Here is a 15,802-nt window from a genome sequence, read left to right on the forward strand (position 1 = left end):
AAAAATGAACAAATCAGCTGTGATATAGTGATATCTTCAATTAGGCCAGTTTATTGCATTTATTTGATCAACAATACAGTAATATTGTGAAATATTATTAGTCGTGAATTTTGAACAGCCATTACTCCAGTCTTTGTCACATTATCCTTCAGAATTTATTCTAATATGAATAAAAGTACATGGGTTAAGTTAATGCTGAGTGACATGGAAATAAAATACGCAATACTGACTTTTAAAGTAACATGTTGTGCTTTCTATTCAACGCATTGTTTGCAACAATTAAACTTTTCTTATTGTTTATTTGGGGCATTAAAGGTTATTTTCTTAAATATTGGTATGTGATTGATTTTGATTCATAACTTTAATTAATAGGCAAATCATGTAATTATTTGATTAAAAAGTAATTAATTGACAGCCCCTATTGTTACTCAGTATATAATTATAATACCACTTATCTATTTTCCATTATACAATATTTTTGGAGATTTGTAACATTTAATAAATACAAAGCGATCATGGCCACCAAATATTAACAGTATTTAAAATCTCATTATTGATTTTATTTGCATTCAGTTTTGTGCATTCAGCTATCATTTTGCACAGACAGGTAACGCTTGTATAAAAATGGACAAAATTAATTAATTTAACTGGCTGACATTTGACTGACATTTCCCTGATGAAAGTTATAAGTGAAGCTAAAACTTACCTCATTACTGTGTAAAAGAAAGTAAAATGCAAAAATGCAACAAGTACTTCTGTAATAAAAGTTGATAGTACTGTATATAGGATATAGTACTGTTTTCCCCTCTGAAATGTAATCAAGTAAAAGTACAAGTTTAAATTGCAGTTGAATGAAGAACAAATCCCCCAAAATAATACTTAGGTACAGTAATCAAATAAAATGTAAAAAGACCTAAAACATCTTTGAAATTCTAAAAGTTTTACTCCTTTTGAATGGAAAAAAGAAACCAAAATAAAACAAAAACTAAAAAGTCTACAGTTTACTTTCTTCTTGGACTTAAAAGCAAAAGAAAGTCAACTGACTTATTTTTTTTTTCCTGCAGAACATTATGAAACTGTCCCAAAAATAAATAATATTTCTTCTAGTTCATTGTTAGAAATCTGCATCAAGAGTGAATTCACAGTCCATCACATTTGACATCACTCCAAGTCGCTGGTATTCAGCCACTCGCTTCTCGAAGAAATTAGTTTTTCCCTCCAATGAAATGGACTCCATGAAGTCGAAAGGGTTTTCTGACTTGAAAACCTTTTGAGACAGAGTTTAAAAAGCACTGTTATATAAATATAGAGATTAAAAGACAAAAATCATAATGCAATCCTGATAAAATACTGACTTTGGGCAATCCTAGATCGGTTAGCAGCCGGTCAGCCACAAACTCAATGTATTGCTTCATGAGAGAGCAGTTCATCCCGATTAAATTGACGGGTAAGGCTTCTGTGAGAAACTCCTACAGAAAAACAAGCAAATACAAATGCAGTTACGCACATGCCTGAAATAATGCATTCTGCAGCACTAGAGTACAGCAAAGTGTCCGTACCTGTTCAATGCTCACAGCTTTTGTGATGATGTCTTTCACTCTGTCAGCAGACGGTTTCTTCACCAAGTAGCTGTACATTAGACATGCAAAATTACAGTGAAGACCCTGTGAAGTTTCAGATGGTACAATCAATAATCAATAACAGCATTGATTAGATTTTCACTGGGACTTCTTATTATTATTTTTTTTATCATGGACACATAACAAATCTTGATCAAAACATGATCTGAATATCTTAAAGAGTTAACCTCATCTCTGCTGATGAGTTCATTGGAGTAGGTGAGTCCGGGCATCAGGCCTCTTTTCTTCAACCAGTAGATGGCAGCAAATGATCCAGAGAAGAAGATGCCTTCCACTGCTGCAAATGCTACTAATCGCTCTCCTAAAACCAAATAGATAAATATATATACACTGCTGTTGATCAAGTGTAATAATCAATATTGTATGCTCATTTTAGGAAAAAAAAAAGCATTTTTTCCACACACCAAAAGTTGATTTTGTGTCAGAGATCCACTGTAAGGCCCAGTCTGCTTTCCGCCTTACACAAGGCATGGTGTGAACTGCATTAAACAAATAGTCCCTTTAAGAAGAAGTAGTTTGGATTTAGAGAGAAACAGAAAACAATACTATATATATAGATAGTTTTGTTTATAGTATTGTTGTTTTGTTTAATCTTAATGTCACTATGAGTTTATAACACATATATTACAATTTTAATCAAAGATGTTCACAAGTAGAGCAATCATTAACTTTGTCTCATGTATACAAGACTTTTTTTGTGGTTAGAAAAAAAATATCTTGCAAAGTTTGCTCATAAACCACAAACGGAAAATGTTATCATAAACTGCTTAAATGAATCTTGCACCGGTCACCTGTGTAAAAGCACTTTAAATGCTGAAACTGACTTTGTTAAAGTAAAGAAACACACTTTTTACCTCTCTTTTAGATCCCGTATGTAGGTGTTGATAAGCATGCTGTACATTTCGGAGTGCACATTCTCTATGAGGATTTGAAAGCCGTAGAAGGAGCGAGCTTCTGGGATTTGTACCTCTTGACTGAACCGCTGCACCTGTGACAAGACATGATGTTTAGAAGGGACACATCTTCTTGGTCTATTCAGTCTGATATTTTACATTGGTTTCCATAATGTAGGTTAGAAGGAGATGCACTTGCCAGGTTCTCGTTGACTATCCCATCACTTGCTGCAAAGAAAGCAAGTACATGGGATATGAAGTGTTTCTCTTCAGACTTCAGGCTGTCCCAGTGGACCAAGTCCTTTGATAAATCCACCTAAACAAACCATTGAAATGTTTAGCAGTTACTATTTTTGATACAATTATCTTAAATGTATAATTCCCCAAAACTGAAAATTCACCCATGTTATTTCAAAAGTGGGTTTCTAACTTCCATGGACAGGTTTAGAACAAAATGAGGGTGAGTAAAGACCCGTTTACACCAAGAACAATAACGACACAGAAGCATCCACACCAATGGACTATAACCTGCTAAGGTCTGCTTTAAAAAAATTGGGTGGATTTTAATTGGCTGTCACTGTTTTTCTGTTTATCAGTTAACCCATAAGAACCCACGGTGACGGTATTAAATAAACCTCTTAAAAGTAGGTGGAATTTTGATGTGACATATTTGTCATATTAAAGGGATAGTTCACCCAAAAATGAAAATTTGATGTTTATCTGCTTACCCCAAGGGCATCCAAGATGTAGGTGACTGTTTCTTCAGTGGAACCCAAACGAAGATTTTTAACTCAAACCGTTGCAGTCTGTCGGTCATATAATGTCAGTCAATGGTACTCACGGCTTTGAGAGAAAAAAAAACATACAGAGACAAAACCAACTTAAACCCCGTGGCTCGTGACGATACATTGAGGTATAAAGACACGAAACGATCGGTCTGTGCAAGAAACTGAACAGTATTTATACCTTTTTTACCTCTGATCCGCCGCACTGATATCGTCAGGAGCCACAGAGTTTAATTTGGTTTTGTCTGTGTATTTTTTTTCTCTCTCTCAAAGCCGTGAGTACCATTGACTGCAATTATATGACTGACAGACTGAAACGGTTTGAGTTAAAAATCTTTGTTTGTGTTCTACTGAAGAAACAAAGTCACCTACATCTTGGATGCCCTTGCGGTAAGCAGATAAACATCAAATTTTCATTTTTGGGTGAACTATCCCTTTAAGAAAAATGGAAATGAGCTGTTCAATTAATTTAGCTGATTCAATTATTTTAGTGTTATATATTTTCAGCTGCTCATTTCAAAGCAAATTTGAACAAATCTGCATGCACGTTTAACATGTTGACCTCCAGTGTGAGTTAGTTGTTTATTTTTATTCAGTTCGCACATTTTCGAGTTGTGAAAAAAAAAATCAAAAAATTAATTTCTGGTTAAACCATATACCTGAAAAGGTAGAATTTTGATATGTTATAAATAGTTGTTGTAAAACTTAATGGTCACAGTTATGTGATTTTGAAATATGTTGTGGCAAAGCAAATAAAATACAAAAAATGCATTTCTTCTGAAAAAGGATTTTGTTTTATCTTGCCAGAAAAGTAATCATTTTGATATAAGTTGTGGAAAAGCAAATAAACAGAAAAATTGTTATTTAGCAAAAAAATATATATAAAATCTGAGAAATAAACGCCCAATGTGTCATATATGTAACATTACAGATCTTTCACTAGGAGGGGTTGTATTTCAAAAACAACTGCAGAAACATGTTATAAGTGGTCCATTTGGTTTGTTGTATATGACCCATAATTTTCCTATAAGGAGAAATTGGTCCGGGTTCTTATGGGCTAAATTTATAGTTAAAGTCAATAACACCTACACCATGGAGACGTCTGCATTTACATCTGCAAGTCATGTTTTTTAGAGTAAATTTCTTCTTAGAAATCTTAAGAGTAGATTTAGATTTCTTTAAGATGTTTATGATTCAGAATGTATGTAAAACTGACATCTTAAAGACGTCTGTCAGATGTTTGTACACACCAGATGCTTTCCAGATCTTTAACAGACATCTTGCAGACGTACATGTGCTATGTGATAACTATATTATGTATGTTGTCTGTCGCAAGCTCTGGTCGATTCTGATGATTGGCTGTCAATGTTTATCAGCTGAAAAGAAATTGCTCTGAAAGCAATATAGTTCTCTTTGAACGGGTCTTTAAATAATAATTGAGTTTTCGGGTGAATTATCTGATTGAGTCCTGGCATGGTGGTCGCACGTTGTAATGGTTTTCTAAGTACAACAGTTATTACAATACATTCAAGAATTTATCAGAGTTTCCAAAATGCTCATCTTAATATTCAATTGATAAATAACTAAAAATAATATTCACCTCCTCAACTGTCCAGAATGATGCCTGAGCTTGTTTGTACATTTTCCAGATGTCGGGATACTGAATAGGAAAAATGACAAAGCGCTTTGGGTTTTCTCTGAGAAGGGGTTCGTCTTCAACACTGTTTGTGTCAGCATCTTTGTGGCCATTCTGCAGGAGAAACATAAGAGTTAATAGAGGTTTTAAAGATGTGTTGTTAACTAATTCACCATTATGAGAGCGCGAGGGGAACAGCTGCTGCTTGTGAGGTGACGAATCTGCTCATGCTAAATTTAAATGACTTTCGTGTCCATGTGATTTAAACAACAACACTATAATCCTCAATTTTATTTACATATAACTACGAAAATAAATGTCAAAATCCGTTTTTGATTCACTTTATCCATACCTTAATGTTACTTATCTTTAATCCACATATTGCTGTCGCTATCCGCAATACATAACACTTTTTACTGACACGGCCATTATTATACAAAATGCTTTAGATTTCATTTTTATTATCATAAATGTTATATATCGTTTTGTTTAACTCCACCAAACGCGCGAGGCTCATTGTTATGAAAGCTCACTTAAGGCAAGCAGATTCAACCTTTTTTCGAAGGCCGCAAAATCGCACTTAAATGCTGTAGAATAAGTTGATTATTACCTGATATTCCATAATGTTCGCCGGAGTGTTGCTTATACTGGAGTTCATGGTAATAATCGCCTTTGGTAGTCAGCAGCGATCTCTCTCCGTCGTCTGTCATTGAGAAAGAGCTCCTGAAGCAGTCCGTGTACAACAGGCGACTAGCTACAGAAATTAACCCTTTCCTTCTCATGCCTTACATAAAGCTAAAATTATTAAAATATCCTCCTATCTAATTTGCATATTAATGGGTTGCTGTTGGGACAGCATGTTAAAAAAAGAATTGTCATAATGGGAGTAATAATTGGCCAGATGTTCATAATATCTAATATTTCATAACAAAATAGATATATAATTTATTTTCCTATTCAATTGTTATGTGTCCCAAAATGCATAATAAACATCCTTCTGGTGTCCTCCACAGTGGACATGTATGAAATGATGTCCCGTTTCATAACAGGAAGTCATATTCGAATTTGAAAACCCATAACATTTTCCTGAGATGTTGCTTTATGACAAACAATTTGAAAATTATTCAGATTTAAATGACAATTATAAAATATAATCATATTTCCATAAGGATGTAAAATGTTTCACTAAATTAAATTTAGCCATCTTTAAAGACCGAGGAGAGGGAGTGGTCCTGTGAAACGTCCAATCATTTAGTATCTCTATAAAGCCCTGAATGTGCTCTGTACAGGACATCCAGACTTACAACATGTGACAAAAACTCCATAGCTGGGTCTCAGGAGGATATAAAACCACCCTCAGCTAGTTCAAAATACATGTAATGTCGGTGTTGCTTTGGGTATTGCAGTTTAATTTATTAAACTAAGCTTACTACGCTTTCAGGGGTATACATAAACCACTTACAGACAAAAAAAAAAAAACCCAGACTCGATCGTATTTGCTCAGAAATGTATTAAATTAATATTTTAATTACTTTTACAAGCACAATTTTACAGTCAAAAACACAATGGTCCATCAGTGGACTTAGACAAAAGGTATATTTCATTTCTAAGGGGTGTGTTTTTATAAAACAGTGAGCTGTTATAATCAACCTTAGACACCATGCTAAACACACAAGAGGTTTAACATGAATTTGAAATATACAACATTTGAATTTTCGATTTTTGATTGAGAACTAGTGCCTTGCAGCATTTAATCTGATTGTGGTGAAACATGTTTTTTAGGTGTTACTTGAGGTAAATGTGACCTCTAAGCACACTGCCAGCAGATTCATAACACCAGGCAGTCTTTCTAGTTTTATAAAGCACACCGTTAGAGAAAACTTTACATCGACCTTCAACTGATAACCTGGCAGAATGTTTGAAATCTTTTGAGGGGACACTGCAAATTACAGCACACTCAACCATAGAGCACTACGAAATATATAAGAACCTTTGGAAATACTGTCACGTGACGCACCACATGTAACGAGGAAACCATAATTTGGCCTGAGGAGCAAAGAGAAGCTCCCTACTCCTATAAAACCCATGAAAAGTGAGAACAAGGACAGAATTGCTAAACCAATGTTCACTCGTTCACGCACTATTTGTGCAGAATTTAAAATCTATCCTGATTTGAGACAAATGCATCTTGTTGTAAGGACAACTCATTTACAAGACTGTCAGTAGGTCATCTATATATGTATACATAATAAAATTAAATTAGTTTAACATTTATGTAAACGGTGTTTGATTAAGAAACCCAAGATTTGGGTGCCATCTCCACAGTTATCCATTTTGTTGCATATGTTATTTCATATGGGTTTTCTGTCATTCTTTTTGAGTGATAAGGAAAGTGAGCCTTTTGTAATTGTGAGAAACTGAGGTAACAATGTCAATCAATTAGTTTTTGACCAAGTCATTTTTTTCTCCCCCACCAAAACAAATATAATTTTCCACCCCTGACTGTTGGAATGTTGACTCTGCAAGCTATTCACATGCCCAGTGGTTAGTGGACGGAGCTTGGCTCTTTTACAAGCCATACTGGACCAATGAGAGGTTTTTCATGGCATCATCAAGAGAAATTCCAGCCTCTTGCATCTCAAACCTAGAGGAAAAGAAAAAAAAACAAAAAACAGTATGATATTAACTTTAACCCTCGTGCTGTGCTGAAAATCCTTTACACAATTATGCTATATTATCACCAAATCTTGCCTTCAATCTTTCTGTAAACATGTTTTCTTTCAATTAGCACAGGCTTTGTTTTTATCTGAGCATATGAGTGAAAAAACACTTTCGTGTTGATAATTTTGGCAATGTTCACTCAAAAGCTCAGATCAATGAGGCCTAGGACCAATCAGTTCCAGATAGAAGCTGATAAAAAGATTGAGTTAAAGGGATAACAACAGTTAAAGGGATAATTCACCAAAATATGAAAATTCTGTCATTAATTACTCACCATCATGTCGTTCCAAACCTGTACGATCTTCATTCATCTTCAGTACACAAATTAAGATATTTTTGATGATGAATTCTGAGAGCTCTCTGACCCTCCCATTGATAGCAATGTAATTACCACGATCAAGGTCCAGAAATGTAGTAAGGACATCGTTAAAATATTCCATGTGACTGACATCAGGGGTTCAACCGCAATTTTACAAAATTACAAGATTACTTTTGGTGCGCAAAGAAAATAAAAACAATGACTTTATTCAACAATTTGTCTCCTCCGCGTCACACTGGCGCCATTTTGGAGCGTATCCACTGAACCTAAACAGCATATGCTGCTCCCACGTGGATACGTTTTCTACGCTTTGATCTGAAAACAACGTATCCGTGTGGCGCAGCTGACACAGAACAGCATACACTGTTTACATTCAGTGGATACTCTCAAAAATGGCACTATGGTGACATGGAGGAGACAAATTATTGAATAATGTTGTTATCTTTTGTTTTTCTTTGCTCACAAAAGGTTTTCTCGTAGCTTCGTAAAATTACAGTTGAACCCCTAACGTCACATGGATTACTTTCTATATATATTATTATTTTCGATAAAATATCTTAATTTGTGTTCCGAAGATGAACGGAGGTCTCACGGGTTTGGAACGAGATGATGGTGAGTAATTAATGACAGAATTTTCATTTTTGGGTGAAAATCCAAACTATCCCTTTAAACAACCTTTTAGGGATGCGCGGTCTACCGGTACTGGAAAAATACCGGTATATATTATATTTCAAGTGGTACGATATCATAATTTTGCTCAGTTCGGTATTTCATATGCTACTTTTGTGAAGTGCACATGTAGGTGGCAGTGCGTCCCAAAGTGCTGCGTAACCGGTAAATGTGACAACAGAACAATGCGATGGGGATCAAACAGATGAAACTATCAACGCAGCCGAAATTAATAAATAAAGAGAACAGTAGAAGTGAAATATGGCATTACTTTGCATATAAAACAGATGACAAAGGTGAACGAATTGACCTTTCTGCACCTGTATGCAAGTGTTGCTACAAATCATGTGTTGCTACAGAAGGCAAAACATTAAATGCTTTCTCAACCTGATCTCTTCAGAGAATTAAGAGATTGACAGGTGAGTGCATCATTCATAAATTCAGATTTATTTTGAACTTTTATTTACAACTGATCACATACAGATGTGATACAGTAAGCTCAAATGTGCATGTGACACTCTAGAACCAGTGAAGTTTTGGTCACATAATATATGCACTTGCATTTCATACAATCAAATATTAATTGAATTTGAATTAATGAATTCATTTTAGTGTCAATAATATGAAGGGAATGTTTCTGCCGTGCTGCCAAACGCTAATATGAAGCACCTAAGAGAGCGAGATTTATTTAACCCTTTTTCTTTGGCTATCCGAGTCTGAAATCTGAAAACAATCTGAGAGAGAAATAATAGCGTGATTTTGAATATTACTTGACTGTTAGAATAACACTTTACAATAAAGCAACATTTGTTGCAATAATAGGTTACAACAAACTGAAGTAACGCAATGTTCCCGGTAGGTTTTTTGTTACATTTTGAGACCTTTTGTTTTCACTATGTGTTTGCACTGAAAAGATAAGAAGATTTGAATCTATTTTCATTGTATTACTTCAGTTATATATATTTTTCTCCAACATCAAAATATAACCTATTGTTCCCTGTAGGTTTTTTGTTACAGTTTGATACAAAAGGTATTAAATATATGAATCTGTTTTTATTATTATTATTATTTTAATAAAATTGTTTTCAATTCGGCTGGTTATTTGTCACCTCTGGTATCCCTACCGCGGAATTACATTTTGGTATCGTACCGAAGCCAAAATTATGGTATCAAGCCATCCCTACAACTTTTATATAACACAATCACTCTTTGTAATGAGTGAAATTAAAAAGGGAAGACAAAAACAGTCTGTGACAAGCACAAAAGGTCAAATATAATGTGATCTTAATCACCAGTCATCTGTGGAGATGGTGTAATACACAGGTGGTTGGTCTGTGTCGCTGAGGGTTGCCGGACCCTCCTGACCGCTGGCCCCCATGTTGCTGAAAATGAGCCAGTCCCCAACAGCGAGCTCAGGGAGCAGGCAGTGCTCCACCACCTGGTCCAGAGGGTCACACGATGGACCCCACAGGCTGCTAGAAAACATAGGCTCATCTAGGGTGAGCGACAGCTGAGAAACACAAAACAATGAATTTAGAAATCTCAGGCAACTTACTGAAGTATCGTTCATGTGTTCAGGTACATGCGTGTTATTTACCTTGTGGACAGATGGTGTGGTGATGACATTTCCAAATAACTTCCCCATGAAAGATCCATAAACACCATCATTCATGTAATACACAAATTCTGGTGCATTGTTTGGGGTCAGCTCATCTGAAAGTGCAAATAACACAGTGAGAAAATTAGGCAGATGTATCTAATGCCATATATATCTCAAATATGATGGGACTCACCATGAGTGTTGCTGTGGAGATCCCGGTATACTGCTTTTTTGCCAATAACATTGACAGCCAGAGTGAAGGAGGAAAACACAAAGAAATTTCCCGGTTCAGCGATGACGCTCACTCCAGACGCTGAGGGGAAATAGGCCTCCAGCAGGGGTCTGACGATCGAATTTACCTGATTAAACAGACATGAAAGAAAAGCTTTGAGTAAGTGGATGATATTCAAAAAAGGAAAACAAATGAGACTCGTGTTTGCTGTACCTGTTTCAAATGAAACTCAGAACCACCGAATCCTCCGCCAATATCCAGGATCTTCATGTCAAAGCCTAGTTCCTTCTGCAGAAGTAAGGAAGACTCAGCACTCCAACAGATACATGAAATGTATTAATAAATCTAAGTTAAATTAACACATTATAACATTTGTACTACTACTACTCACCGCCATGTCAAAGATGCAGCGGGCGTCTGACAGTGCATGGGTGTATGCTTGGGGATCTCTGCATGATGCTGGTACCTGGAACCTGCAGAAAAATTCCCACTTTCTAAAAACTCTAAACAAGACAAAGTGGGTCTCAGCAAATTAGTGGTGACAAAATCAGTTGACTTACGTGACTCCAACCACATTCACACTCAACTCCTTGGCCATTTCCAGAAGGTGTCTACAGCTCTTTAGGGAGCAGCCAATGGTCACACTTGCTTCCTCAACCTGTGCGTCAGTAGACACTTGAAGCAAAAGCCTGTTAAGACAAGAACAATGCAGAAAGAGAATTACATAAATATATTATAAACACTTACTGTAAATAAATAATAATATATTACAATATAAAATACATTCTATATATTTTACCATTCAAAGATGAAGACCAAAAAAAGTTTTTGAAATAAGTCTCTCATGCTCACAAAGGCTGTAGCAATAGTTTTTTTAAATACAGTAAAACAACATTTTAAAACAACTGTCTATTTTAAATTTATTTTAAAATGTAATTTATTAATGTGATGCAAAGCTGATTTTTTTTTTGCAGCCTTTATTCCAGATCCTTCAGAAATCATTCTAATATGCTGATTTAAAACATTTCTTATTCTCAATGTTGAAAAGAACTTAATGTGTCCTTGCTGAGAAAAAGTATTAATTTCTCTAATTTCTGCCACGGGATTAACATCCCATGGTAACTAGGAATGACAGAAGCTTCAGTCTGGATTCAACCCTTAAATGATCTGAGATGACCGAACACCTGAGAAAAGATAATGCCAACCCCTCAGAGGACCTCAGAGGATGCCAAAGCTCGGACAACATACAGAATTACCAAATTTTGCCATAAGTTAAATATATTAAGGTTCCGCAATATATTGTGGAAGCTTAATTTCCTGTAGAGCTGCTTTGCAACGATTTGTATCGTAAAAAGCACTATACAAATAAACTTGAACTTATTCTCACTACTAACTAACTATTAACTACGACTTTTGCCTTAGTAAACTCCTAATTTGCTGCTTATTAAGAGCTAGTAAGGTAGTTGTTAAGTTTATGGGTTATGATTAAGGGATCTAAAATATGGTCATGCAGAATAAGTATAATAAATAACTAATTATAAGTAATATGAATGCTAATAAGCAACTATTTAATAGTGAGAATTGGTCCCTTAAACTAAAGTGTTACTGAAAATTTTACTGACTTTTGAATGTCATATAAAATACATACATTTTGTTTTACTGTATATTATACATATATAAAATATGTTTTAAGGACTTACTTGGCCTCAGGATGGGCACGGGCTATTTTGCGAAGCTCTGCCTCATTTTCACACACCAGATAGTTAATGCCGGTCTTGGCCGCGTGTTTAATGAGTGAAAGCTGCTTGCAAACTCCAGACAGAATGATGTTCTCAGGAGGGACATCATGATTGAGTACCAATGTGGTTTCAGCCTGAAAGAAGCAAGTACATTTCTATAAGTTGCTGTGCCTTCAAAATATACGTTTTGAGATCTTTTTAATATCTCTACAGGTAAGATTGAAATAAATTGTTACCTTATTTGCACAGACAAAACCAACGCCAAGAGCAGACAGGACTTCAATGACTACAGGGCTCCTGTTACAGCTGACTGGGTAGAAGGGTCGAACAAGAGGCATAGTGGTCTTCCACAGAACATGCTGTCGCATTAGGGCCCCAAGGTCGGCCACAACAAATGCATTCTTTTCAGCCTGACAAACAAAATCAGATCAATGATAAAGACAGAAACAACACCGCTGTGTTCCATTTGTTTACTAAAACAGATGTTCATAACACAGTCTAACATTTACTTGGAGAATGATTTTCTGAACTAACCATATTTTGCTCATAGACATGGTTGTCGATGACACTGTCAAGGGTCGTTCCTCCCTCAAGTAGTTCAATGAAGTAGTTTGGTGCATCAACGAATCCTTTCATCTCAACCGTATTCCGCAAATCCGACAATCATAGAGAGTTTACTGAGCCGCTGGGGTATTCTGGGTATGCAACAAACTGTTCAGGGGAAACCAAAACAGCAGTTCATTACAACAACGTGCATAACATACAAATAACATAACGTTTGCACACAAAATTTACGTCAAGGTGTACAACTACAACACCAACCCACATGTTGTATGAGCAAACTTTGAATAGGAAGTTCAGAGTCATTGTAAGGCTATCGTTGATCTAAACTGGGTTTCTATAAGGCTAATAAATACAAGAGGCAGGGAAAATGAATCACATAACTAGAGAAGGCATCACGAGTCCATCTTTAGAGATGACGACAACACTTAGGCTTCAAGAATGTGGCCTACAGGCTATTTTCTTTTTACTCGAACACAATCAAGATAAATCCCTGTGGCTTTGAAGCACAATGAAGCATTTGATGGTATTACCAATGGATTTGTGCAGTATGAACGGGGGACAAAGGTGTTACATATAAGCCAAGAGTGTTATGTAAAACCAAAAACAATCCACAACAGTTGGATGAGTGCAGACACAGATTTTGTGTGTAATTAAATAAATCATATTATTATGTAATTGTCTCTCAACGGTACAGGAGGGGTGTGTCTAATATTTATGGACTCACATGGACAACGTGGGAGATGGTCCTCTCCCGCTATCAACTAGGATCCCAAGGCGGCTCAGCGTTGAAGTCAAACTGCTCGCGGTAGAGGGCCTCCCCTAGGCCTTCTGGGTAGCGCTTATACACTCGCAGAGAGAGTGGGGAGCCCTGTGGAGTCACACAAACAGGTGTATGCATAAATATTTGATTTACAAGAGCAGCTGATGGATAAAGTAAACTTGTATAACACCAATGTAGCCAGGCAGGTTAGAACATTTCTGAAATAACTCTTGATTTAGACATAACCAGTTTTCTAAATACAGATGCATTATACATCTTCAGCATCACTTTATTTGTAGGCTATAATGTTTTTATCAAGTGACTGCTTATTTACTGCTGTACTTTGTACTTGACTAGTTAAATGGACCTGACGATCAGATACTCGGTGTTCTCATTTTTAATTAAACAACATCTTATCAGGAGGGGATCTTCCCACATGTGGTCAATAAATGAAGTAACTTGTTGAACATTTATCAGAGGTCATGGTGTTTGTTTCTTCATGCGGACACCACCTTAAGCCTATAAAGCCTAATGTAGCATGTTATTTGACACATTCATTTCTCAGGCCTCTAAATGATCAACATCATCTAAATGTGGCTGGAAAAACCTGCTACATGCCTTGCATCATCTAATTGATAACTCACACTTTTTAAGCAAGTAAATGGTAACTTTTATATTATTAGTAACGTCATAAGATGGACAATTAATGGACTAAAGCCAAGTCATCACCTTTTAGAAAAATAATGTTAAAATGCAATTATCAAATATGACAACAGGCTTATATATCATCTTTGTATTATATTGCATTACATTTTTCAATCACCTTACAAAGACATTTCATTGAAAGTTACAGAGTGACAGCTGTTATTTATATACAATACATAATTATAATTTTATGCAAGTAGTCTGTTATATTATTGGAAAGATTTACATTATAAGTTATCAGAATCTCATTTTAAATGTTCTCACTATATCATAATACATGCGTCATAAAATCCTAATATACATCCAAAACAATAAATAATCACTTTGTGAAAAAAAGACTTTATATTTTGTCTAAAGGTTCAATAAAGTGTTCTATTAAAAACATATTTTCCCAGCTATTATTTTACATGTCAAACTTTACATTTATAGTTATTAAGGATGAATAAGAATGAAAGTGACTGTGTTTTTGTATGAACTAATGTTTTACCAAAACAGATGTTTCTTAGGAAAACTAAATTTTAAACACACCTAGGCCTAACTAAGTGTTAACATAATATATTTGATTACTAATATATATATATATATATATATATATGAATGTCTAATCTGATATTAAAACACAAGTAAACAAGTAAATCAGTTTATAAATTAAACACGCTCGTCATTCAATAACCTGATAGGGCATGTCGTAAGCGCCTGAATCAGCTGTTTAGCCAACTATGCTCCGACAACTAACGATTTATATAAATAAACGCGTTTAATCCTCGTAATTTGTGAGTTTGAGATCTATTTCTCGTTGTCCGTCCCGGAGCACTGCCGTTGGCCGTATAACAAGCGCGACTACAACCAACCGCCATGTTGTGTCACGGCTCCTTACAGCAAACGGCGGATTTCTCCGGGATGAAGACTAAAAACAACAACAAACGCGGTACTTACGTGAGATAACGGCCTGAACGATTTGGAAAATCGTCTTCTCTTTTTCGGCGGAATTTTTAAAGAGTGGTGGGGACACAAATAGAAGAAAGAAGAGGGGCTGTATGTGCCATATGCCTGGGCGAGGATAGCTCGGCGGAACACGTGAGCGCTGCTGTCTGTCTCAGGAAGAAATGGTCGCTGCTGGAGGAAGGCGGGAGAAACGGTTGTTAGAGAACACGGGGCGGGGCCTAAAGGACTGATTCGACAGGCTTGTGAAGAGCTACGTGATTGGCTCAAGACTAGTATTTCTGGGGAGGATTTCCAAGAAATCCCCGCCCACTCTGATTAATATTCATGAACTCGGCCTATAGTAGGACTCGGATAGTGGTGGGCGGGGACATCTGTACTCGTGAAAGAATTATGTTCTTATAGCAAAAACACACTCCTTTGAACATGTATGGGCCAACGTGGGCTCTGTTTATATTGCTTAATACGCTGCTTGTACTTTCTGAAACATGCTTCCCTCTCTTCTTTTTCACTATATGAAAGTCATTGTTGTTCATTTAGATTTACAGTATAGTTTGTTATAGTATGTTGTATATTGTTATACTATACAACCATACC

General features: G+C 35.8%; 2 protein-coding genes across 2 annotated transcripts; both read right to left on the reverse strand.

The window, feature by feature from the left end:
- Window positions 1-21: 21 nt before the first annotated feature.
- On the reverse strand, window positions 22-5,978 carry rrm2b (ribonucleotide reductase M2 b). The gene is made up of 9 exons (XM_079441886.1): window positions 5,565-5,978; window positions 4,919-5,068; window positions 2,733-2,849; window positions 2,495-2,628; window positions 2,045-2,139; window positions 1,808-1,941; window positions 1,560-1,664; window positions 1,356-1,469; window positions 22-1,267 (listed from the first exon to the last, which is right to left on the reverse strand). Exons 1-9 carry the CDS (start codon window positions 5,610-5,612, stop codon window positions 1,115-1,117), a joined length of 1,050 nt encoding a protein of 349 aa, XP_079298012.1. The 5' UTR covers window positions 5,613-5,978; the 3' UTR covers window positions 22-1,114.
- A 474-nt stretch (window positions 5,979-6,452) lies between these two features.
- On the reverse strand, window positions 6,453-15,381 carry LOC306885844 (antizyme inhibitor 1-like). Its single transcript, XM_079442628.1, has 12 exons — window positions 15,200-15,381; window positions 13,523-13,666; window positions 12,769-12,945; window positions 12,471-12,644; window positions 12,196-12,368; window positions 11,056-11,184; window positions 10,887-10,968; window positions 10,709-10,783; window positions 10,457-10,622; window positions 10,261-10,376; window positions 9,956-10,173; window positions 6,453-7,598 (listed from the first exon to the last, which is right to left on the reverse strand). The coding sequence occupies exons 3-12, from the start codon at window positions 12,868-12,870 to the stop codon at window positions 7,523-7,525; spliced, it is 1,311 nt and encodes a 436-aa protein (XP_079298754.1). The 5' UTR covers window positions 12,871-12,945; window positions 13,523-13,666; window positions 15,200-15,381; the 3' UTR covers window positions 6,453-7,522.
- Between the last annotated feature and the right edge of the window lie 421 nt (window positions 15,382-15,802).

Source organism: Barbus barbus, assembly GCF_936440315.1.
Source record: "Barbus barbus genome assembly, chromosome: 19".
Lineage (NCBI taxonomy): Eukaryota > Metazoa > Chordata > Actinopteri > Cypriniformes > Cyprinidae > Barbus > Barbus barbus.